The 26215-nt window shown below is 47.4% G+C and overlaps 1 protein-coding gene across 3 annotated transcripts; it reads right to left on the bottom strand.

The window, feature by feature from the left end:
• Nucleotides 1–3010: 3010 nt before the first annotated feature.
• CLDN2 (claudin 2) lies at nt 3011–6688 on the bottom strand. 3 transcript variants are annotated; one of them, XM_036840772.1, is made up of 2 exons: nt 6478–6688; nt 3011–4669 (listed from the first exon to the last, which is right to left on the bottom strand). In XM_036840772.1, the coding sequence occupies exon 2, from the start codon at nt 4484–4486 to the stop codon at nt 3794–3796; it is 693 nt and encodes a 230-aa protein (XP_036696667.1). In that variant the 5' UTR covers nt 4487–4669; nt 6478–6688; the 3' UTR covers nt 3011–3793. The 3 variants fall into 3 exon arrangements, with proteins under 3 accessions (XP_036696667.1, XP_036696668.1, XP_036696669.1); XM_036840773.1 differs by having other exon boundaries at nt 6485–6688; XM_036840774.1 differs by having other exon boundaries at nt 6522–6688.
• Nucleotides 6689–26215: the final 19527 nt, after the last annotated feature.

Raw genomic sequence — 26215 nt, 5'->3', positions numbered from 1 at the left:
CCTACACTGCGGTGACAGACAAGGGCAGGAGGGCAGCAGGAATCTGAAGAGCAACGGGCCCTCTTACACCTTCTGAGACAAAATCCCAGACCCGTGTTGCTGTGCGAAGAGTTTCCAAGCTTATGTTCAGACTCTGACACTCTGTGGCTTCAGGAAATTTACTCACCTGTCCGGACCTCCGTTTTGTCTCCTGTAAAAGACCTGCTTCACTGGGGGTATTTGGAGGATGCAGTGAAATCGTGGATCTGAACGCGCTTTGGCTGCCAAGTGGTGGGTCATCAGAGCCCATATCAGACTGCTGCCCACTCAGCACAGCAGAGTCAGGAAGGCAAATCCATTTTCCAACCTCCGCGGCCCCGAGTCAAGGACTCCAGGTTTCCTGGTACCAGAGCAGAGGCATGACCTCTTATTAAACTTCTGACCAAAGAGCCCTTTCTCTCCACCCTCACTCCTACCTGCCACTATTCCCTCTAAATGGGCTTGGATGCTGCAGTACTAGCGTCTGCAACAAAAAAGGCCCACCTCAGGAATGCAAGCGTAGTGCCTCTTATAACAGGCTCCTGTGCATTGAGGCCCGCTAGGTCTGGGGACTGGGGAAGCTGAGACTTCTAGGGCTTCATTCTTGTCAGTGTAGCCACAGTTAACATGTTTAAGAATCAAGCTTGGTTAATTCCCAGTGAGGTTAGAACAGGGCCAAATCACTGGCCTCCCAAACTCCTACACCTCCAGGGGTAGAGGAATTGGAGCTCAGGTGTCATGTCTTATTCAAATGTAAGCTTGGCATCCCTGGGATGGGACAGCTAGCTGGGCCCAGGCTGGCCCAGTGGCCAGCGCAGCAGGAGGGGCAGTTCCAAGTGGTTCACTTGGTGAATTGGGCCTGTTCTCCCAGATTCCCCTCACGGGAGACCAGGAGAGCATATGTGTCCCCGATGTTACCTTGCTGGCCACACACATTGTTTTCCTCAGACAACTTGGGACCTCTGGCAGACTCTTCGTTTTGGCTGTGAATACTGTTGGATCGGCAATGTCCTGTTTTGGGAGTCAGGAGACTGGGGCACTAACACCAGCGGTGTGGCCCTGGGAAAATCTCTTTACTGATGTGGGCCTTAGTTTCCCCATCCGCCAAATGAAGATTTCCTGATCTATTTCACCTTCCTCATAATGGTGGCTCAGAGGTGAACGGAATAAACACATAGCCATTTAACAAATAAATGAAACAACTGTTGTGAGACGGGAGGATCCCTGGATGTTATGAAAAGGTTAATGTTTCCCTGGGGAGAGGGAGGGTGTCCTGCTTTCTTTCTTTTTATTTTTTTTTTAATTTTAATTTTAATTTTAATTTTTTTTTATTTACTTATTTTTGGCTGCGCTGGGTCTTTGTTGCTGCGCTTGGGCTTTCTCTAGTTGTGGCGAACGGGGGCTACTCTTCGTTGCAGTGCGCAGGCTTCTCATTGCGGTGGCTTCTCTTGTTGTGGAGCACGGGCTCTAGGCACACGGGCTTCAGTAATTGTGGCTCGCGGGCTCTAGAGCTCAGGCTCAGTAGTTGTGGCACACGGGCTTAGTCGCTCCGTGCATGTGGGATCTTCCCGGACCAGGGATCGAACCCGTGTCCCCTGCATTGGCAGGCGGATTCTTATCCACTGCGCCACCTGGGAAGCCCCGTGTCCTGCTTTCTTAACGTCTCCAGTAAAGTCTGAATTTTCTATCCACCCAGTGGGGAGAAAGGCCAATTTCCATTCTACCCTCCCCTTCACCCAATTCCCTCAGTCACACCTGCCCTGTCTGAATTAATTTGTATTAATAAAACAGTTACTCAATCAACAAGTGTTTATTGATCACCTACTGTGTACCCAGCACTCTTACAGATAGTCTGGGAAATATAGACAAGTCTAAGATATGGCCCCTACCCTCCAAGAGTTTACAATGTACTTGTGAAATCAGTTACATGCACATGGAAAGATAAGTATCCATCAAAAATTGTGAATGATAAGCATCAAAGAGTGATTTTTACACTGAGGGTTGGAGGACGGAGGGGTAGGATAGGGACGGAGTGGTCAGAGGAGGCTCAGTGAAGGAGGTGGTGCCGAGCAACTTCTCCAAGCATGAGGAAGACTTGGCTAAGGGGAGAGGGCCTTCCCGCTTAGGGGAGGAACTTAAATATAGACAAGAAGGTAGAACTGTGAAAGGCATGTCACAGACAGTCACTGGGCCCCTCCTGCTGGCACTGAGGTTTGGGGAGGTGTACTGGAGTTTGTCAGAAGCTGGTCATGCTCAAACTTTCCGTTTGTTCGTGACTCCCACCCCGACCCGCCCCCCAGGGGAAATGGGGCATTTTTAGACCTTGGAGCTGGAACCTGCTGCCTGGGTATCATTCTCGACTCTTCCATCTCAACTGAAATCCCAGGCAGCAGCTCAGCTATCACTCAGATGAGGGCCACGGCACCTTGGGCGTGATTATTCCATGCTGGAGCCCTTGGATGCCTTCTAGCAGCTCTACCATATCTGGTAAAGGATGGTGGAGAGAATATGAAGGTGGCTGACAGGGGGCCCAGCTGGGGCTGTGGTCTTTCAGAGGCTCTGCAGTGCTCTGTGGGCAGACCCCGGGGGCCTGATCTCAGCCTTTGGGCTGATTCTCCGTTAGGCCTGAAGACTCTCTGGGGGCTGCCTCTCTGGCCCAATAGAAATACCCACTGAGGTTCCCACACATGTCCACCCAGCTTCTTAGATACCCAAGTTCTTATTCTCTCTCGGGCAGCATCAAGGAGTGGTGCCTTCCTGAGTCCCCAGCTGCTCCCATGCTGTCATCCCCCAGCCAAGGGCCATCTCTACAAAAACCAGTATCCCGTTCCTAAAGAAACCACTGTGTAGGCCCTTTAGCCTCGTTGTTAGCCAGGTCAAAGGGAGGCAGGGGCTTCAGTGAACGTTGGAGCTGGAGCTTCTGAGGGAGTTCCTCAGTAGAGTCAGAGCCTGCTGCCGCCTTGAGCGTTCCACCACAGTTTCTTGCCTTGTGCTTTCCTCTAGCCGGGGGCTAGAGCCCTGGGCCATGATTCTGCTCTTTTTTTTTTGCTCCTCGGCTTCTTATCCGAGGCTGTCCTCTCCCTCTCATCCTACACCCAGTTGCTACACCCTCTCCCTCTCATTCTACACCCAGCTGCTCTCTGTTCCCTCCGTACTGTGGGATGGCTTTATTTCAGTTCATACACCAACCAGTCTAGACACTGTGGAGTCATAACAAGAGTGGGATGGAGGAGGCTCCAGGGCCCATTACTGGCCAATCAGTTTCTTTGCAGGGAGGCTTGAGAAGGAGGTTAGCGCCATGCCCACGGAAGCCGCCACTTCTTCCCACCCACCCCCATCCCCCAGCAATGAGCTAAGAGCCAACCTCAGCAAGAGGAAGGGTCTTTGATCACAGAGAGGGTCAGTCAGTGGCATGTGATTCGTGGGTTTGGGGATGGATTCCCAGGTAAAGCAGAAGGTAAAGGGGAGACTCTGGGGCCTGGCCTCGTGGGGGAGGGGAGTGGAGTTGAGGGTTGGGAACTCAGGGTGGGAGATGGGGAGCCAAGATGAAGGAAACAGAAAGTCTGGCTTGACAAGCATCTTGACAGTTCAGCCTGCACGCTGTCACACCAGCTCCCGTTCCTGCCTTTGCTCGATCCAGTGGCCAAAGTCAGTCTATCCTCAGCAGCACCTTCTGACACGATCCAGTGGCAACGTCCCTCACCTGTGGCCCTGGGGGAGGCTGTCTACTGGTTTTCACAGACCCAGCCACCCCCGAGCTCTGGCCCCTGGTCCTTCACACATACCCTGTCAGGCTGTAGGAGTTAAACTCACTCTTGCCTTTGGGTGGTTGACCAGGCCTTGGAGAGCTCCTAGTGGCCAGGGGCTGGGCCTGGTAGGCATCGTAGTAGTTGGACCGATTTCCCTGGGGCGAGCAGGAAAAGCAGAGGATGATTCCAGCTACCAGGGAGAACAGGGAGGAAATAATGCCCAAGTAAAGAGCCTCTCCGATCTCAAATTTCATGCTGTCAGGCACCAGTGGGGAGTAGAAGTCCCGCAAGATCCCGTGAAGATTCCAGGCAACAGGGATGAAGCCCAGGAGGCCTCCAAGGATGAAGAAGACTCCGCCCACCACCGCCACTCTGTCTTTGGCTCGGGACTCTTGGCAGAAGACTGTGCATCTCATGCCCACCACAGAGACAATGCAGGCCAAGGAGGAGATTGCACTGGATGTCACCATCATGGCCTGGGCAGCCTGGATGTCAGCAGGCAGGCCCAGCATGGTGCTGTAGATGTCACACTGGGTGATGCCTGTGCTCTGTGTGGCACACTCCATCCAGAGGCCCTTGGAGAAGCCGACTGCGGTCACGATGCTGGCACCGACGTAAGAGCTTGTTCGCCAGCTGGGGAGCAGCATGGCAACCAGGGTGCCCAACAGCCCCAGCAGGCCCAGGATGTAGCCCACAAGTTGGAGGCCAAGAGAGGCCATGGCAGACCTCTCAGTAGATGCGTCTTCAGGGGCCTGCTCCCTCGTCTTCTGGCTGTAGCTCTTGCTCCTTAGATCCCGGCCTCTAATCCCTCATTTCAGAGTGTCTGTGCCAGGCCGACTTCTCTCCTCCTTACAAGTGTCTGTGGGTGGCCACGAGCAGGCTCAAGAAGGCATCTAGAAGACCTAAAAAAATCCATAAACCAGATTAAATATTGACCAGAAGCTTATGAGAAACCAGAAAATGCTGGATGCCTTTTGACCTTTGTTATCTTTAGAAATAACACATGAGAAAGAAAAAAAAAAACTTTGAAAGTGGAGCCAAAATGTCATCGGCTCCTGCGTAGGTACATGCTTTAGATTGGCAGCTGGACAAAGCGAGGGGCCAGACAGGTGGCTGCTTTCCGAGAAGGTGGTGATGCCATTGTCGGTTGTGGTGACTGTGTTAACTCCAGGTCAGGCTGTAGGCTGGTTCCGTCTCCAAGGCCTGCTGTTTAACGCATTACCTGGCAACAGTGCCACGGGGCCCCTCAATTGCACACCGGTGCCAAACTCCAGGAGACCGGAGTAGGAGGAACAGGCCTTAAGATATAGCCTTGGTCTCTAGGTTCCTAGAGGCCTCTTGAATCTCCAGCAGCCTAGAGAGTAATGTGCTAGCCCTGGGTCATCCTGCCCATGGTGAAAGTTGACTCCAGGGCAGGTTGAGGCAGGCAACGAAGCATCTGTCTACACTCTCAGAGTTCAAGTCCTCCCAGCCCTGCCCAAATCCCCCTCCACAGGCTAGCCTGAGGCCTCCCGTGTGTATAACACACCCAGACATTTCCTGTCTGCTCTCCTAATAGTTGCGCCACCATCCCTAGGCCTCTCGGGTGATGTGGGAGGATTCAGGATTCAGGAAAGGTTGTTCCAGGGCCCGGGGGGAGCCCTGACATTCCCTAGGCTATTTGTTAGGGGCACTGAGACAAAGGAAAAGGTAGCTTCTCTACCTTATTCAGGGGACTTGGTAAGAGGCAGGCATCTGAGTCAATCCTTTAGAATCTCAGAGCTGTTCAGGATTTTGCAGTGTTCAATGAGTGTCCCCCCCTCACCGCCCCCGACTCTTATCAAGGTTCAAGACACTAAGGGTCAAGGGCACATCCTTCTCTCCATCCACTACAAGACCCTCCAACCCACTAGTTTTTCAACCCACCACAAGCTGGCTATTCCATTTTAGCCTTCTTCAAGATTTCTCGTTCTGTAATCATCTCTTAAATGTGAGTATTCCTCAGAAGTCTATCCTTTGCTCAATGTACACTCTGTCACTGAGCAAACGTATCCACCCCCATGACATAACCTCCTACTCATCCACTGGCACTCCCAAATCTGCATAGACCTTCCTCCTGAGCTTCAAGACTTCCAGAGCAATCACCTATTTAAAATGTCCACCTGGGGGCTTCCCTGGTGGCGCAGTGGTTGAGAATCCACCTGCCAATGCAGGAGACACGGGTTCGAGCCCTGGTCCAGGAAGATCCCACATGCCGCGGAGCAACTAAGCCCGTGTGCCACGACTACTGAGCCTGCACTCTAGAGCCCGCGAGCCACAACTACTGAGCCCGTGTGCCGCAACTACTGAAGCCCACATGCCTAGAGCCCGTGCTCCGCAACAAGAGAAGCCACAGCAATGAGAAGCCCACGCACCGCAACGAAGAGTAACCCCCGCTCACCACAACTAGAGAAAGCCCGCGCAGCAATGAAGACCCAACACAGCCAAAATAAATAAATAAATAAATAAAATGCATTTTAAAAAATAAAATAAAATAAAATGTCCACCTGGAAATTTCACAGGCATCTCAAATTGGACATGTTCAAAAGAAGACTCATCACCTCTCCCATTGTACCCCTCCCCAAACAGTTCTTCCGTGGGTTCCCTGTGGTCACTGAGTGATACCTCTATTTATCTCCTTGCACCAGACCCAAATCCTGGAAGTGATTCTTGACACCTCTCTCACACTTACCGCTCACCTTCTACTGTCACAATCTCACCAGTTCTTGAAGATACCTCAAATGGATGGCATCCTTCTCTCCATCCCCACTGCTACCTCCACAGTCCAGGGCTTCATCATCCTCTCTCCTCTGGACTATAGCAACAGTTTCTTAACTGGTCTTATTTCCAGTCTTGCCTCCTCCAATCCGTTCTCCATGCTGTTGTTAAGGTGATCTTTCAGCACTAATCTAATCAAGTTTCTCCTCTACATACAACAATCCAGTTGGCTCCCCATCGGCTAAAGGATAAAGTCCAAATGTGTCTGGACTCTATGACCTGTCAAACTTCATCTCTTGCCATTGCCCTCCACATGTTCTATGCTCTTGCTGAACTAAGTTACTTTGAGTTCCTCAATCATGTCCTGTTGCCTTTTGCTTCCAAACCTGACCACAGGTTGCTCCTACTATGCGGAATGCCTGGCATTTTTTTCTCTCTGTTTAGCACCTTCTCATCCTTTAGGGCTCAGATGTCTTTTACTCTAGCCTGGGTCAAGTTCCCATCCTCTGTGTTCTTATGGTATCTTGTCTTTACTTACCTCCATCATAGTAATGCTACTACTACTAATACTACTAATAAAATAGCAACACTAACATAGTGTGTCCTATGTGACCATTATAAGCACTTTATACATGTTAATTCAATCATCACAACAACGTCTTGTGGTAGGTACTAATCCCTATTGTATAAATAAGAAAACTGAGATACAGATAGTACTTATTTCACTATGTTGCACTCTCCTCTTTATATCCTTATTCTTCCCCACTAGTCTGTGAGCTGCTTGAGGGCAAGGACTGTTATCTTATTCACCTCTGTATCTCCAGTGCCTTGCACAGTGCATTACCCACCCATTACACACCCAAAGCCAGTGTTCAAAAATGTCCTCTTAATGAGTAAATAAAAGTGATAAAGAGGTTTCAGGGACTGTAAGATATAGACTTTCTAAATGAGTCAATGACACTTCAGTGTAAGGGACCAGGGCTGCGCAATATTGGGAAAGAAGATTGAGAGAGAGGATCAGAGGAAAAGAAGGGAAATGAAGAGGGAGTGGGGAACACAGGAGAGAAAGAGAGAGAGGGAAAGAGAGAGAGAGAGAGAGAGAGAGAGACGGAGTTTCACCATTTTATAGGTTTGTGCATATGTTGACTATCTTGTCTCTTCAACCAAATTCTAAACAATTTGAGGGAAGAAATCATATATGAAACTTCTGTTGTGCCTCCACAGCATTGGGCACGTGGTTGATAGTCAATACTACTCATCAGTGATGGATATGACAATGCCAATGTGGATGCCAAGTGGTGCAGAGCAGAGGCAAGAAAACATTTGACGGGAGGTATGGAGGGAAATCTACTTGAATCTCATGTCTGTCACTCATCAGTGTGGACACCGCGCAAGTCTTTTCCAGCCATTGGTTTTCTTACTGCTAAAACGGGCACAATTCTACCTGATCATGATTGTGCATCTCTGTGGGGCTTTCAGAGCTGCTTGGAAGTCCTTCTACTTGTCCCTGGTGAGCATCTGCTGGTGACCACTTCAAATGCCTACCACTCTCTTTGAGCTTCCTACTCTACCTATGCGGCTATCACCCTCTCCTCATCATTCTCTTTGAAGCCAAGGTTCTTAAACAAGCCATTTAATACTGATATCTCTACTTCTTCCCCCTCCCACTCACTGCTCAACCCTCTGAAGGCAAGCTGCTGCCATTAGCCCTCCACTGAAAATGTTCTCACTAAGGTTACCAACAATTTCCTTGCCCCAAATCCAGTGGTCCTATCTCTGTCATCTCACCTTGTCCCTCTCCTTCATAAAACTGTCTTCTCGTTTTCTGTAACATCCCTCCCAGTTTTCCCTGCTCCTCAAAATGATTCCTCTAGGGTCTCCTCTATAACTTCCTCCTTTTCTACCCACTCTATAAATCTGACTATTCCCCCACCCCAGGGTTTCAGCTAGACTTCTCTTCTTATTCTTTACATCCTCCATGGGTGACCTCATCCACTCCATCTCTATGCCAATGACTCCTGAATCCATATAACTGGCACAGATCTCTCTCCTGAACTCAAGATGTGTGTATGCAACTGCCTTTGGAATGAGCCCATCTGAACGGTTTAATGGCACCTCAGACTCAACATTTTGCAAAGTTGAAATCGTATTCACTCTTCTCTCTCCACTCCCAAACTATTCCTCACACAGTGTTCCCTATCTCAATGGGACTATCACTCATCCAGCAACCCAAGCCAGTCATCCTTGGTTCCTAACCTCTTCTTGACCTATAACCAGTTATGAAGTCCTATCAGATCTACCTTCAAAATACATCCTGAATGCATCCACTTCTTTCCATCTGCACTGCCTAGACTTTGGTTCAAACCCTGTATTATCTCTTGTCCAGTTGGAAATCTCATAGGCATCTCAAATTGGTCTCTCTAATTCTACTTCTGCCCACCCCGGCAATCAATTATCCATCCAGCAGACAAAGATCTTTCTAAAATGGAAATCGAATCATTAGTATCACCCCATCTCTTTGTCATGCTTAAAAAATTTCAGGACCTCTTCATTGCTTTCATGATGAAGTTCAAACTCTCTAGCCCTGGAAACCAGGAAAGTCCTCCAATGTCTGACTCCTGCTTTTTGTTCCAGGCTCATCTCACACCAATAACCTCCACCCTCATGTTTTATGCTCCAATGTGCATGCACGCACACACACACACACACACACACACACACACACACAATCTAACCATACCTGAACGTGTGTCCTTATCTGAAGTTGCCTTTCTCTGTGTCTCCAAACCCTTAAGCATGCTATTCAACCATCCAACATTTGCGTGGGTAATTGCTAGTCATCCTTCAGGACTCATCCTCTCCTTGAAACCTTCCTTTAACCACTCTTCCCACCCAAGCTGGTTTAAATACTTTCCCTTTGTACTCCCTATCCATATCTGAGCTTTCAGTGAGGGTTGGTGAGCTGCCTTGAGGGTTTGGGATGGTGACGGAAGAGCCCGGCTTAGGTTTCCCATGGGAGTCGACAGTGGCCCCAAGAGGAGAGCCTCTCCCCAGAGCCAGTCCTGACTCGGTAGGAGGAAGTAGGAAGGTGGTTTGGGGCAGGGGGAAGGCAGAATTCTAAAAATGCCATCACTGAGGCTTGGAATCTCTAAAGAGTCTGACGTGGCAGAGCTGAGCAGGAGGAAGAACAAGTTTTTGGAGCTTATTCAACTGGGAGAAATGGCCCAATGGGGTCAGCTTTCAGCCAGGGTCAGGAAGGCAGGGGTGGACGAAATAGCTAGTGGGTGAGTGCTGAGCCAGTCTACATTCTGCTTTGATTTGTGTGATGAGGCAGTAGGGGGTTTAGAGAACCAGTCCTGGCCTGAGAACCAAGACTAACTTCTCATCTCGGTTCTGCTGGGGACCTGTTGTGGAAGTCCCCTCACTTCTCCAGGCCCTAGTTTTGATGAGAAAAATGTCTCCAAAGTTTTGAGTCTCAACTAAGGTAATGGGGACAAGAAGCCACTTTGATAAATCTAGAAGACTGAACAGTTGTTGTTAGAAGCAGGCAGCTTTGAAAGAAACTCCTCTCTCTGAGGGGTCGTCCTAGAAGTCAAGCCCTGGTGTCTCTGGAGGGACAGAGAACTCTAGGCCTGGCCAGCTGAACTTGTCTTCTGGGCATGAGGCCAACACACTCCATGGCCCAGGGGTTGGGCAAGAAGGCTTCATTTAGGATTCTTACTTAATCTTCCTTAGGGGAGGGGCTGGAACTGCAGGAGAGGATTAGGAGGGTCAAGACTGACAGCAGCTCCTGAATTAACCCCTCCTTGCCCTGCCGTTCCCCACTTCTTGCTCCAAGAGTCTTGTGCATGGTACACTTTCTTTGAGGGTACCTTTCATATGACTCTGTGGGATCAGATAGGTGGGGTTCTCAGGCACAAGGAAGGATCTGATGTGCTGCTCTGGGGGTGACAGAGGCCACCACAGCTCTCTTCTGTCAGCCAGTCTCATTGCTCCACCCCTTGGTCTCACAGCCCCTCACAGACATCTGAGATACCTGCTTTCCTCTCCACACCTCACCCCCAGCTCCCAAGGGCTCTAGTAGGTGGCAAAGCCATTCCTTTGAAGCCCTACTTTCTGCAAAGCTTGTCCCTGGAGCAGTTCAACTCTCCTTCTGCATCAGTTGGTTGATGACAGCTCAGGGAACTACAGCTGGATTGAGAGATATTCTAATTGCTTTAAAAAGAAGTTTCTTTTTGTCCTGATCATCAAAGTAAAGCACTCTCACGTTAGAATGCTGGAGAACACAGAAAGGCAGAACTTAGAAAACAGACATCACCTACAACCTCTCCAGCTATAAGTGCTGGTAATGTTTATGGTTCCAACTCCATTTTCAAAGAGGCCACTTGAAGAGAATAATGTCTCAGTCCAAAAAGAGGAATTTCTTTTTTCTTTACTGAGATGTAATGGACATATAGCATTGTATTCATTTTAGGTGTACGGCATAATGATTTGATTATATGCATATACTGCAAACTGATCACCACAATAAGTTTAATTAACATCCATCACCACACAGAGCTACAAATTTTTTTTCTTTTTTCTTCTGATGAGAACTTCCGTCATCCACTCTCTTAGCAACTTTCAAATATACAGTACAGCATTGTTAGCTATAGTCCCCATGCTGTACCTTATATCCCCGAGATTTATTTATCTTATAACTGCAAGTTTGCACCTTTTGACCCCCTTCACCCATCTTACCCACCAATCCCCATCCCCACTTCTGATAACCATCAATCTGTTCTCTGTGTCTATGAGCTCTTTTTTTTTTTTTTTTAGATTCCACATATAAGTGAGATCCTACAGCATTTGTCTTTCTCTGTCACTTATTTCACTTAGCATAATGCCCTCAAGGTCCATCCACGTTGTCACAAATAGCAGGATTTTCTTCAAAGAAGGAATTTCTAATAACAGACTTAGAGACCAGTGGGAGAGAGTTATTTAAGGGCTTAAGGGGGAGACTTTATGACTTCACTCAGAAATCCATCTTCTGCTGATTCCCTGAGCCTTCATGCCAAGGAAGGCACTGGAACTGGCTGTGAGAGAACACCCTTCCCGTCCTCCTCAGCTCTCCCACCACCACAGTTAAGCAGAGGGGTAAACTGTAGCTCTTTTCCTCCCATCCCTTTGTCTCAGTCCTTTTGCCCTCAAAAGCTCCATCCAGAAATTATCATCTGACTTGGAGAGTGCTTCCTCTGGCCCTGCAGTTTCAAAGACTGCAAACTTCGTGGTAGCCTTGAGGAAACAAATACTACCAACCCAAGTGCCTCCTGAATTTTCCCTCCGGTACCCTCCCCTCAGAAACCCAAGGTGGCCCAGCCTGGCTTCACCATGGGCCAAATCGATAACAACTAGGAAGCAAGAGCCCACCTAGGTGAATTTAAAAACAAATCAGAATTGAGACACTTACGAAGCAGTTCTTTTGCAGAGCCTTGGAGGAGATGTATGGCCCTGGAGAGGAAGGAAGAGATCCTGAGGGAGGGAAGTAAGGTGCAAGGGGCCCCAGGCTGAGGTGATAAAGGATTTCTAATTGTTAGCTGCAGCTTTGCAAAATCCACGTGCAAATCTCAGCCTTGGGTCAGAGACTTATTACAGATCAGAATTAAACCCCTGGAGGCTGTGGAAGATTGAGGTACTTTAAAAAAAAAAAAAAAACTTTGGTGAGTTTTGTGTTTTTCCTGTCAAAAACTCCAGCTGAGCTTTTGTGAAGTGACCTCTGTGAGCCCAGGAGAGATCTTGGGGGGAGAGGGGTTTGGCCCAAGGAGGAATTCGGAACATTCCAGCTTTGGGGTGGGGAGAGGAGGGGGCTCTGTTAACCCCCATTAAGTGTTCCTGGCTAGCAGCCCTGAGGCCCAGCAGGAAGTAAGCCTCACAAACACGGCCCTGGTGAGCTAGTACCTCAGCAGCCCTGCAGACTCGTCCACCCAGCTTCTTCTCCAGCGAACCCCCAGCCCTACCCCACCCCTAAGCTTGAGTCCCAGGGCAGACATGTGTACTGTAGGGTCAGACTCTGGTGACTTCAAAGCGCAGGACCTTGTCCCTACAAGGTGGGAGTGAGGCAGCCATGATAATGGTGGGCCTCCCCTTTGTACCACACACAGCAGTGCCACATAGACCACAGTCTATGTCACTTGAGTCTCTCCAAAGTTCTGTGGAGTGGATTGCGGCAATTGGGTTTCCTCTCCAAATGGGGAAAAAAAAAAGCTTTCCTGTTTTTTTTTTTTCTGATTAGAAACATACTAGATGCGATTGCAAAGAATTCAGAAAATTATAAAGTATAAAGAGGAAAATGGAGGTCCCCGTAATACCACAAGCAAGAGGTATAGTTTTAATCATTGTTAACATTTTGATGTACTGTAGAAGACATGAATAGAACATTTTTTTTATAAAATTGAATCACATTATTCCCTACCATTCTATAACCTTCTATCATTTCTAAATAATATAATGATAGGACATTGACAGGGTCCATTGACATGGCCCTGTTTTCATGTCAATTAAAAAAATAGATCTGCATCATTCTCTTATGGATGTGCTGGATTCTATCGTATGGAAATATAATTTAACCATTAACTATTAGACATTTTTGTGATTTCCATTGTTTTCACTATTATAACCTAGCATCTTTGCACATAACACTGACAAATTCCGAGGATTAGAATTGCTACGTCAAAGATTGTGAATGCTTTAAAGGCAATACAACATATTACAGAAGTAGGGCAGCTATTACTATTTCCAGATGAGAAAGCCTGGGCCCACTGAGATGAAATGAATGACTCACCCAGCGTTTCAAGTTGAGCAGGAATAGTTAGACCTGGAATCTAGGCCTCTAGATGTCTGGTTCAGTAAGCTTGCCAGTATACCACACTGACTCCCTCCCAAGAATTCCTCATTGCAAATGATAAGGCCAGTGGCCGCTATTCATTGAACACTTTCTAGGTGTCAGGCACTGTGCTTGAGTGTTTCATGTACATTGTGTACTGAGCTACTGCAGAGCAGAATCATGCTCTACTCCATTTTGGAAGCAATATCAAAGCAAACAGTCCGATTTGTTGCCTAGTGTGAATCCAGTGAAGCAAATCAGAAGTCATCCTCCTTCCCAAGGTGGCCTATAACTGTCTTGCAGGTGTGAATGGGGTACTGACCCCTGGGCAGTGCTCCTGAGCCAGGGTCTCTCCAGGGGGCTACCCCGTGGCTGGCTGGGACAAGCTAAAAGGGCAGCCGTGCCTGAGCTCGGGCCTGGGGAGTCTGTGGGCATGAAAACAAGCAACACCGAAGGGGTGGAAGGAACAGCGGGCTAATCCTCTACCCAGCTGTGTGACCTGGGGCAAGTCTTCCTATCTTCTTTCTCCAGGCTTCACCCAGCTGACTTCCCAAGCCTGGGCTAACGTAGAGGAACACATTTTGATAAGTAGAAAATGCTGGTTGAAGCGAGATAGAATTTGTAGTAGAGGGGGCGCCTTATCAGCTCACAGTGATTCTGTGTAATTGAGGAGAGGAAAAGGCAGAATCTTAGGGGAAGGTGCCAGGGTGGATGAGGGCAGGATGTGGTTACCAGATTGGCAATCACTGAAGGACTAGGTTCTAACGCTGCGTTGCCCCAGGTCGGCACTGTCCATTCCTGGTGGAATCATGCCAAAGACTGTGACTCCTCAGCGTTAAGCCTAGGAGGCTATTTAGTAATCTGCTAAGACTCCTGATGAGATCCAGAGAGCCTAGATAGGTGGGGGAATGGAGAAGAGTGTGAAAGAAGATAAGAAACAAGAGAGTCTGAGAAAAGCAGTATGTGGTGAAGGAGAAGAGTCAGTGGTGAGAGAATAAAGGCAGGAAAATGAGATCTGGGAAGAGATGGCTTAGGGAAGACAGCAGAAGAGGTAGGAGCGGGGTCTTTGAGGAGGAAAATCTAAGAGAGGTCTGTATAAAGCGAGGTCTTGAGGGAGAGGGAAGAGATGGTGCTATGAATAGAGGAGTCTAGAAGGAGGAATAAGAAAGATTCTAGGGGCAAAGGGGCAGCGATGAGTGTGGGAGAAGGAGTCAGGCTCAGGGCAGAGAGGATTAGACACAGTCCAACCCCACTATTCCACCAAACCAAGAAGTTCTCATCAAGGTCACGAATAACCCCTGACTCATCAAATCCAATGGCCACGTCTCAGTCCTTAACTTCCTCAACTTCTATGCAGTATTCAACATCCGCAGTGACTTTGCCCTTCTTGAAAAGTTTTCTTATCTTGGCCTCTGTGATACAGCTCTCCCCTGATATTCCTCCTATCTCTCTGGCTACTACTTCATTGACTTCTCCTCCTCTGCTAGATCTTTAAATATGAGTGTTTCTCAGGAGCCTGACCTAGGACTTCTTCCCTTCTCACTCTGCATTTCCATTCTTGGAAGTCTCATTTATCTCTTATGGTTGCAATTACCCTCTATAGTCTGATGAGTTCCAAATCATCACTTTCAGCCCAGACTTCTCTGAAATCCAGACCCCTACATACTGACATCTCCATTTGAATATCTCAAAAGCATCTCAAACTCAACATGTCCAAAATTGTATCCTTGATTCCCTTTGAACTAAAACCAATCCTCTAACAAACAAGGACCTACTGTATAGCACAGGGAACTCTGCTCAATGCTATGTGGCAGCCTGGCTGGGAGGGGAGTCTGGGGCAGAATGGATACATATATATGTATGACTGAGTCGCTTTGCTGTGCACCTGAAACTATCACAACATTGTTAATCAGCTACACTCCAATATAAAATAAAAAGTTTTTAAAAAGAAAAAAAAAAAAGAAAACCAATCCTCCCTCCATCTTCTCCATTTGAGAAAGCCAGCTGTTTAAGCCAGAAACTGCAGAGTTAGACTTAATTTCACTCTTTTCTCTTTCTCTGACCCTTTACACCCCCATCACATCTGATCTGTAAATCCTTCTAATCCTATCTCCAATATATGGTTCTTTCATCCGTCTACTGGTTTCCCATATAAAAATGGTATGTCCATTACCATCCATTACCATCACCTCTCTCTCAAAATTTGTGGTCTCAGGACCACTTTATACTTTTAAAAACTATTTAGGAAACAACCCAATGTCCTTCAGCTACTGAATGGATAAATAAACTATGGCACACCTGTACAACGGAATACTACTCAGCAATAAAAAGGAATGTACTATTGATACAGGCAACCACATGGATGAGGCTCAAATGTATTATGCTGAGTGAAAGAAGCCAGATTCAAAAGACTTCTTATTGTGTGATTCCACTTATATGACATTCTTGAAATCACAAAGCTATAGGGATGGAGAACAGATTAGGGGTTGCCTGGGGCTGGGGATGGGGGAAGGGGTTGACTAAAATGATGTGGCATAGGGAACTATTTTGGGTGTTGGAACTGTAAACGTTGTTGTATAACTCTGCACTCATGGAGCTATATACCCAAAAGAGTGAATTTTATGTATCTTTTCACATTTTGTCACACAGAATATAAAACGACATGTATGTCAATTTTAAAATAAATAAATAAAAAGTACTAGTTTGGGCTTCCCTGGTGGCGCAGTGGTTGAGAATCTGCCTGCTAATGCAGGGGACACGGGTTCGAGCCCTGGTCTGGGAGGATCCCACATGCCGCGGAACAACTAGGCCCGTGAGCCACAACTACTGAGCCTGCGCATCTGGAGCCTGTGCTCCGCAACAAGAGAGGCCACGATAGTGAGAGGCCCGCGCACCGTGATGAAGAGTGGCCCCCGCTTGCCGCAACTAGAGAAAGCTCTCGCACAGAAAAGAAGACCCAACACAGCCAAAAAAAAAAAAAAAAGTACTAGTTAAAAAATTATTAACGACTCCAAAACGGCTCCTTTTTATGGGTTCTCTCTATCGTTATTTCACATATTAGAAATTAAAATGGATAAAATTTTAAACTATTTTTTAATTTAAAATCACAATGATAAACCCATTGCATGTTAAAATAACATATATGGGCTTCCCTGGTGGCTCAGCGGTTAAGAATTCGCCTGCCAATGCAGGGGACACGGGTTCGAGCCCTGGTCGGGGAAGATCCCACATGCCGCGGAGCAACTAAGCCCGGGGGGCCACAACTATTGAGCCTGCATGTCACACCTACTGAAGCCCAAGCGCCTAGAGCCCGTGCTCTGCAACAAGAGAAGCCACCGCAATGAGCAGGCTGCGCACTGCAACAAAGAGTAGCCCCCGCTCGCCGCAACTAGAGAAAGCCCGTGTGCAGCAATGAAGACCCAATGCAGCCAAAAATAAATGAATAAATAAAAATTTTTAAAAAATAACATATATTTATGAAAAATTACTATTTTCCAGAACAAAAAAATTAGCAAGAAAACCGGCATTGTATTACATTTTTGCAAATCTCTTTAATATCTGGCGGAATAAAAAGCAACTGGATTCTCATACCTGCTCTTGCATTCAATCTGCTGCAGTACGTTGTTTTGGTTAAAAGCATTGATGTATGAAGAAAATCTAGCTTAACAAAGATATGTAGTTAGAAAAGGGGGTTATTTAATAGCTTTTCAGGCAGAATTCTAAGAATGATCCCCCAAATGACCCTCACCTGTGTATGAATTTCCTCTCCTTTGAGAGTGGGTGTTTACGATGTTTATCATTCCCATGATTATATTAGTTATTTGACAAGGAGAGATTCTCCAGGTGGGCTAATCTAATCATTTGAGTCCTTTCAAAGCAGATTGCTTTCTCTGGCTAGTGACAGAAAAGGAAGTCAGAGAGACTGGAAGCATGAGAAGTACTTGACATGCCATTGATAGTTTGAACATGGAAGGGACCACATGAGAAAAAAGATGGGCAGCCTCTAGGAGCAGAGACTGGCCTTTGGATGACAGCCAGCAAGGCAACAGGGACCTCAGACCTACAACCTGAAGTAACTAAATTTTTCTAACATTCTGAATGAGCTTGGAAGCAGATCTTTTCCCCCCAGGGCCTCCAGATAACAGCCCAGCCCAGCCCAGCCCAGCCAACAACTTGACTAAGCAGAGAACTCAGGTGAAACCCCCTGGACTGTGAAATAATAAATAGGTGTCATATTAAGTTGTTAAGTTTGTGGTAATTTGTTATGGCAGCAATAGAAAACTAATACACTGTGGATATTCTTCTTTGATACTACACCTAAACTTCACAAGTGGTAATTTCTTAATGTTTATTGGCAATGTTGAATCTAAAACCACATCAGTGAACCTTTTGTACTTGGTTACATTAAAATCCATTGGCTTAACTTGCACTTTGAATGGATCTATTATCCATGATTTTGTAACATCATGTGTTAGTCATTTGGAAAATATTGGTCCACCCAGTTATGCAGATCTTCCAATTGTTGACTCATTTCATGATTATACAATATAAAAACCCACATTCATTAATATCACTACTAATCTTATCAGAAATGTCCTTACGGTATTGAGAAATTCTCAAGCTTACAGTAATAGATACAGGTTTTCCAAAATTCTACTTCTTACTTGAAAGCTTAGAGTTTATCACTGACAACAGATACTATCAATTGTTTTCCTTGCGATGACAGGTTCACTTGATTCATTTTCAACAAAATGCTGGCCAATACCCAAGTCAGACTAAACATAGTTTTTCTGTCAGTTGTTCTTTCAAGTTAAAAAAAAAAAAGTTCCATAAAAAACTGGCTAGTTTAGCTTGCAATTCAATCGAACCAGTGCTTTTCCTCATGCCAACATCATACTTCAGTATGCAGTAGAAGTGCTTTATATATCCTTCCTATTTGTCACACAGACCATTAAAAATAACATGTACTCAAAGGGTTGAGATTTATTAAAAATGAATCATCTTTACTGTTCAGTCAAGACATTCTTAAGTGAAACTGATATTTCTTCTACCAGGAATACATCAATGATGAAGAGTAACGTGAATATGGTTTGGTGCCACCACGTTGATCCATGCTTAGGTGCTTTGACCCACTGTTGCTTTCGCTCCATCAGTGCAAATGTCAACACAGTGAAAACTTCAAGTAATGTCTCAGTATTATCATGCAAGTAGCTATGACTGAACCCCCTGATCGAATCTGAGGGACCCCCATGGGTCTTTGGATCATATTTTAGGGCTGCTGGTCTAGGCCAAGGCTGGAAGGAGAGGGAAAGGAGGGTGGAGATGAAATTTTAAACATGCTTAGAAATATTCTGTCAAATAGAGCAGACAGCTGGGAATAAAGAGGAGAGAATTTCTGGATTCCAGGTAATTTCTAGCTTCCCCCTGCCCAAGGACCTCTGCTATGCTGCTCCTTACTAATAACCTGCCTTGCTCCTGAGCTGTCCCAGCCAAGTCAACAGCTACCCTCTAAAACTCTCCCATCCTGGGATCTTGGGTACTCTGTCTTACAATACTGACAGAGAAACCCATCCTGGCCCGTGCACCTGTCACGGCTATTTGTCACCCTACCCTAGAGCCCCGAGGCTCTGCTAGACTGAATCTGTTAGTCTTCTCAGACCAATTACCCTGTGTCAAATGGCATTCCATTCACATGGAATGAGTGCCTGCTGTGTACCCAGTCCTGTGCCAGGAGCTGATGGGAGGGAGGAGAGATGACAAAGCCATGGCCCCTCCCCTGATCACCTCAATAGGGTGCCTTGCTTCACATCTGAGAAGGGAACTCAGATGATAAGGCCACAGAAGTAGGCAGATATTAGGATTTCTTGGAGGCTTCCTGGAGTAAGTGTGGGTTCAAGGAGGACCTGGAAGGGAGAGGTAGAATTTGAGACATGGGGGAGACAGAGGCATTCCAGACCTAGGCAGGGGTAGAGATGATCATGTGCAGGGCCAATGTAGTAACAAGCCTGCTGGAAGTGAGAGGGGGAGATGGGTGGAGTCAGAAGTGAGGCTGAAGTTATAGGGAAAACTGTGAATGCCTGGCTTATTCTGTCAGTCATGAGTTGCCAGTGCAGGTGTGTGAGCAGGCTAGAAGCTGTGCTTTAGGAAGCTGAATCTGGCCAAGTATGCAGAGAACACCTGAAAGTGTGTGGGACAAAAAGAATTAATACCAATTTACCTACACTATTTCATTCCGTCCTCACTCCGGCCCTGTGAGATGGATACTATTGTTTTCATCTCCAGGAAATTGAGGCTCAGAGAGGTTGGTTAACTTACCCAAGGCCACCTGGATGGTAAACTATACAGGAGGGATTCCAGCCCAGGCCTGCTTCCAAAGCCTATGCTCTGAATAACCACAGTGGTAGAGGGGAAAAACAGAATAATTACAATAATGATAACAGCCAACATATATTAAGTCCTAAATATGTGTCAGGCTGAACAATCTATACACTCTTTCCTTCAATCTTCACTACAACTCTGTGAGGTAGGCGCCATTACTATCTCATTTCACAGATGGGGAAATTGAGAAATGAGAGGCTAAGTTATTTGCCCCAGGTCACACAGCTAAGTGCTAGAGCTGGAGCAGACTCCCAAGTCCATCTAACTCTGAAGCCCAAGCTTTTCCACTTTAAGGTCTACTGCAAAAATATAGGCGTTAGATGATAAGCACCTGAGCTAGAGTGGTAGCCAAACCATTCTGTAGCAATGACTAGTGAGGGCTGAGTCCAGAGCTGTCACGAAGGAAGCACGGACAGAACTTCTGGTTGTCCCTATTTTGTAGTCGAGAGGTGGTGCCATGGACAGATCAGGCCGAGTCCCAGGGCACTGGTGATGGCTATGGTGGAGATGTGCTCAGCTTGTGGCACCAGTCACCCACTTTCATTGGCCCCCCTCTGCCACCTGCCTAACTCTATAGCAGCACACGGGCCTTGAAGTGGGGCACCCGGGGCAATTGCTAAATGGACCGCACTCTCCACACAGCTGGATTCTAAAATCTCAGAGAGCGCTGAAACAAAACAGACTTGAATCCCAATCTCAGATCTGTTCCTCACTAGCTATTTGGTTAAGTCACTTAATCTTGCTGTGCTTCAGTTTCCAGCGTGCCTTTAAATGGGAGGAATCGTAGTACCTACCTCATAGGGTTTCCACAAGGAGTAAATGAAATAATAAAGCAATAAAGCGCTTAGCACAGCGCCTGGCACATCGTCAGGGCTCAATACATGTTAACTATTTTTGTTGCGGTGCTGGGTATTCTTACTAGTGTGTCAGGATCCACCTCCCAAGAAGACATCTGGAGCTAGTTACCGGTATCTCTTGTTTACTTACGCAGGATCTGCAGGACGCCAAGACTAAAAAGAAAAGAGAAGAGAATGCACTACTGAGAACTCAGCATCGCTGCATCTTCCCCAGGCCTCAGGCCAGGCTGGGAAAGGAAGCTGGCTCAGAGAAGAGGCTGGAGAGTCTGGCCAGAGGAGCCAGGGATGGGGCTGGATGGATTTAATGGAGGAGGGAGTGACCTTCCCAGGCACCCTCCCTCCCACGCCTCCTGCCTCCTCAGCGCTCTGTTTTTCTAGGCCCCTGCCGTCCAAATGAGGAGCAAATGGGGAGCTGCGAGGGGCTCTGTCCAGAGACCCAGCACCACATGGGCCACAGGCCCGGCTCAAATGGCGGCCAAGAGGCAAAAAGCGCAGGAGGAGAGCTGACCCAGCAACAAACTGTTCTCCAGAGGGGACCCCCTGTCCCAGGCACCCAAGGGGCTGGGCCCAAGACTTGGCACATTTGGGACATTTGGACTTGAGGGCAGAAGCCCCAGGCACCATTTGCTAGCTTTGCTCTGGGGACAGGCTTGGGTAGGAAGAGAATTGTCCCCTTCCCTCCTCTCTTAGAGCAGACCCTGCCTAGCTTCTTGCCTCCACTTGGCCCCCATTCTGGTTTTAGGCCTCCTGCCCCTAACCCCAGGGACCCTGGCTCAAGAAGCAGAAGCTAGAGAGAACGAGTAAGATCTCCTTTCCCGAGGTGAGAGCAGAACCTGTTCTGGGCCTTTCAGCCTGGCATTTTAGGTCCTCCTCCGGTTTCCTGCTGCCCTAGGCTCTCCCTCTCCTCTGCTCAGCCCCCTTTCCGCACCGGCCCCCAGTGGCAGGGGGTGCAGCTCAGTGCTTAAGAGAACAGAGACTACCCGAGTTCAAATCCCAGCTTTGTCACTTTTAGTTCTGTGACCTTGGGCAAGTACCTTAATCTCACCTATAAATGAGGCTAGAAATAGCATCTTCTTCACAGGGTTGTTTGTGAGACTTGAATTAATCCATGCAAAATGCTTAGAACAGTGCCTGGTACATAAATGTTTAACAAATGTTCTGCCCTCTTACTATCCACTCCTGTGCCAGGATTACATTTCCCCTTCTCTCTGCCCACATAAGCCCGGCCCCACTCGATCGCCCCTCTTCCATGAGGTCTCCCTGGCATCATCTGTTCTCCTGACCTCTGTTACACGGCCCAGTGAGACTAGACCCATTTTGAGAGCAAGGACTCTGACACGAACAGCACTAGTTAAATGAGTCCCAGAATAACATCTAGTCCCTCGAGTGCAGTCAAATTTTAAGACTGGGACCCACAGTAAGAAACGTATTTTACAGCATATTCCAGGACGTGCATCTGTGTATCTTTCAATCTAGATCTAGATATTTGGCTAAAGCAAAAGCTTCGCAGAACAACATATACCCTTGCCCCATATGATTCACTCTTCTATCTGCTATTTATTCATTTTCTCAAATGCTGTCTGCAACCCACTAAATCAATTTTAAGCTCTGCCACTGGTTGTGACCCACAGTGTTCCCCGTGACAAGTCCCATACAGGGTGGGATTGAGACTTTCAGCGTCTCTAAACCGTGAAAAGATTACAGGTGCAAGGCATGGCCTGTTTATAGAGTGGAGGTCTCTAAAGGGGAGCTGCAGTGGCTGATGTATGGAGGGCACCGGAGGTAGAAGGCTGGACATTTCCCATAGGCAACTGGGAATCACTGGAAGTGTTTAAGCCCAGGAAGAGCATACTCAGTCCTGTGTTATAGAAAGATCACTGGAGTGGCTGTGAGGAGGATGGATCAGAAAGGCCAAGTCAAGGATGGGGGAGCCTATCTGGAAGCTGCTTCGAGCGTCCAGGTGAGAGAGGATGGAGGAGGCCATAACTGAAGAAACAACCAGGAGAGTGGGGAGCACAGAGAGGACAAACGTGAGAAATGGTGACGGCTACAATCAATGGGGCTTGGTGGCTGAGGATTTTAGCTTGAGTGACTGGGCCAATATGATGCTGCTTATCGAGGCAGGTACAGAGGAAGTTTGTGGGAAACAAAACCAGTTTGGTTTTGGAACGAGTTTGAGACACCTATCAGGAAAACTTCAGGCTGGAAATATGAGTCAATTTTTCCTTCGTTGAATAAACATTAATGGGACTGACATAGAGAAACTAGCACTTTTATTTTGCCAAATAGGGACATTAGAGAAATGAATTAGTATCCATCATTGCCATCGTTTCAAGAAAGAGAGAATATTTTGCCACCAAAAAATTAGGAAAGGCATAATGTCAGAATAAAGGACAATCTTTTATAATTGAATACATTGAGATTTTTGAAAAGCTCTACTTTTGATGTTTTTCCCATTTTGCTGTGACCTACTGAAAACATTACTGTGTATCAGCCTCATTTGTGGACTGTAATTGAGAACCACAGATGTGAGGACTGAGCAGAGGAAGAGAGGTCAGCAAAAGATACCCAGGGGGATGGTTCCAGAAGTAGGAGGGAAACCACGAGAGAGTGACCAAAAGAGAAAGGAGAGCCTCAGAAATGAGGATTTGGCCAACAGGGCCTTTGGCCACCCAGAGTTCAAAGAGATCATTGAACTTGGCAATTACGAGGTCAATGGGGACCTTTGGTAGTGCACTTTCCCTAGGAGGATGGGGCTGAGGCCAAACTGGAGTAGGTTGAGATATAAATGGGAAGTTGGGAAAAGTATAGACTCTACTTTCAACAAATCTGAGAGTGAAGGAAAGAAAAGAGAGAGGGAAGGAGGGAGGGGAAGAGAGAGAAAGAGATGGAGAGAGAGAGAGAGAGCGAGCAAGTTAGGGGAGCAAGAGAACACATCTAGGGAAGGAGGGACCTTGTTCTGGGGGATGACAGAGACAGGCACTTTATAATCAGGAGGGAAAGAGCTGGAATAAAGAAGCTGAAGTTTCCTGAAGAGAAGGGCCTGGAGGAAGGCCCCAGAGAAGGAGGGTGGATGAGGCCACGGCCCCGGGTGAACAGATTAGCCTTTAACGAGAGGGGCACATTGTCCCCTGAGAAGGGCGGGCTGGAGGGGAAGGAAGTTGGAGAGGCAGGCCAGGTTTGGGTGGGGGGCAGGGCGTTGAGGTAATTCATGCTTGAAAGCCTCTGTTTTCTCAGGGAAGTGGGAGCAGAGGTTGTTCTGTGGGGAGAGGGTGGGGCGGGAATGTGGTAGGAGCTGAAGGAAGTTTGGAGCGTGGCCCAGGGAATGTGGAGACTGGAGCTGGGGAGTCGACAAGGGAACATGCTTCAGGGTGGTGGAGGGGTACCAGGCCCGGCTGAGGTTGACCAAGTCTTCCCCCATGCAGGTCTTGTCTCCCTCCCTAGGCTGTCAGAACCTTGAGGCAGTGTCCGCCCCTCTTTCTAGTCCATTCTCTTGCCTGGCAATGCCCAGCAGCGTCTGGCCCAGAGGAGATACCCAGCCCTCTCGATGCTCTGGCAAAGCCATCACCGACAAAAGCCAGAGGCACTGTAGTGCTGTTAGGGGAAACAGAGGTAGGATCGTAATTGCCCTGACAGGAAGTGCTTCATTTTGGTGGTCCCAGGCCTTTCCTGCCACCTTGTTGCCCGCCTCGCTCCAGGCTCCCATTTTTGCCCAGCAACCCCTGTAGGCCTTAAATCCTTCGGGCTGGGGAGAGGCCCCCAACGGGGGCCAGTGGTTTCATCTCCCACAAGCTGAATGAGACTGAGCTAATTCTTAGGAGGTAGTTAAGACAGAGCAGCTGTGTAGGGAGAAGAAAGATCCGTGAACACAGGCCTGAAGGCTACCTGGGCTCCGGGAAAGGATGCGAGAGCTGGCGTGAGGGGGGAGCTCCGAGGATTGCTGCTCAGGGGAATGAAGGGTCTGGACAGCCCCGATCATGAAAGATTGCGGCTGAATAAACACAAGTTCACGGTTGGTTGGGAATGAGCCCTGGGCTCTGGAGGAATAGCTACCTCTTCTCCCTTTCTCTCCCCGCTCCTGCCCATTTTCAGAGTCCATGGCCACCTAGAGATCAAAAAGATCCCCGGCTGTGACAATAGGTCTGCTCCTTTCTCCTTCACATACCATCTCCTTCCAGCCCAGTCTCTTCAACCTGGCCCCCTCTCAGGCGCTCATTTGAGCCATCGTATTGACACAATACAGGCACGTTTTCATCTTCTGGAGGTAAATTTAACAAGAACCCTCAGAGACTAATAGAAACTCGGGCTCCCCAGCAGCCCTGCTCACCATCTCCTGCCCCACCCTCTAGATTTTCCACTCCAGGATCCAGGATCCACGATCCAGCTTGCACTTACACAATTCAGGGACAGAGAGCTTAGCCCAGCCCAAGGCTCCACTCATTTTGCCACATATAATAAAGCTCTGTTTATTGAGGGCCGGTACAGTGCCAAGTCTCTGGTTTAGGTGTTGGCTGGACTGTTGCAAAGTTTTCCTTTGATTGAGCCAAAATGTGTCTCCCTGTAGCTTCTACCCATGGGCCTCAGCCCTACCTTTGAAGTCACACAGAACAAGTGTAATCTTATTGCAGTCTAATGCTCAGATATTTGAAAATGGCTGTCATTTTCCCAGGAGTTTTCTCTCCTCTGTGGATAAGCATCTCTTTCTTTCTTTCTTTTTATTTTTGTGTGTCTTTACTTTTTACTACCCAAGGAGTATCAGGGCTTGCAGAACTTTTAGAAACACTCAGAAAAGCCTAAAGAAGGAAGTAAAAATCTACCATAATCTCACTCCCCGGACTGACCACTGTAACTTTCTCCTTTCTTCTAACCAGTCTCTTTTTTTTTTTTCCTTACCAAAGCAAGATCATCCTCTAAGTTATATTGTACAGGTTTCTTTTTTTCACTCTTCAATATATTAACTTTTTCCCAATCTTCTACCAAGCCAATCTTATTATAAAATTGTCTAACCGTTCAATGATTTATTTAACCAGCTTTCTAAAGTGAGACATTTGGCTTGCTTCCGATTTTCCTTTGCTGCAAAGAACACAGTGGGGCTGGAATTTGAAGTGGGGTGAAGGTAAGGGGTAGGTGAACAGAGAAAAGAAGAGCCCTTGAATCAAATTATTCATGCTATTCTAGCATCTGATTTTTTTTTTTTTTTTTACATTCTGTGTCGATAATTATACCTCCCAGAACATGATTGTGAGTGCCTACTTAGTACTCGGTTACAAGGACTTACTCTAATTAACGTAACTGGTTTCCTATTGTTGGACATTGAGGTGGTCTCTAATTTTTGACGATTATACACCCGGCTGTGACGAATATCCGAGAAGCTAAATAAATCCGCGCCGGTGCTCGACACTGAGGTCAGGAGGCATATTTTCGGACCTCTAAAGCATAAGGAACCTGCCAGTAGTTGTAACTGCAAACTTTTTGGCAAAGACCCCGAAGACTGGCTGAGGCCGAGACTGTGGCTCAGCCGCTGGGCTTGCCCCGGGGTCAGTACCCATTTATCCAGCCCCCGTCGCAGAGCATTCAGGCTGACGGTGCCCTTTGGGACCACTGGGCTCGCATCC

Source organism: Balaenoptera musculus, chromosome X, assembly GCF_009873245.2.
Source record: "Balaenoptera musculus isolate JJ_BM4_2016_0621 chromosome X, mBalMus1.pri.v3, whole genome shotgun sequence".
NCBI lineage: Eukaryota > Metazoa > Chordata > Mammalia > Artiodactyla > Balaenopteridae > Balaenoptera > Balaenoptera musculus.
The sequence above is the reverse complement of the archived record's forward strand: the minus strand, read 5'-3'. Positions and strand labels throughout refer to the sequence as shown.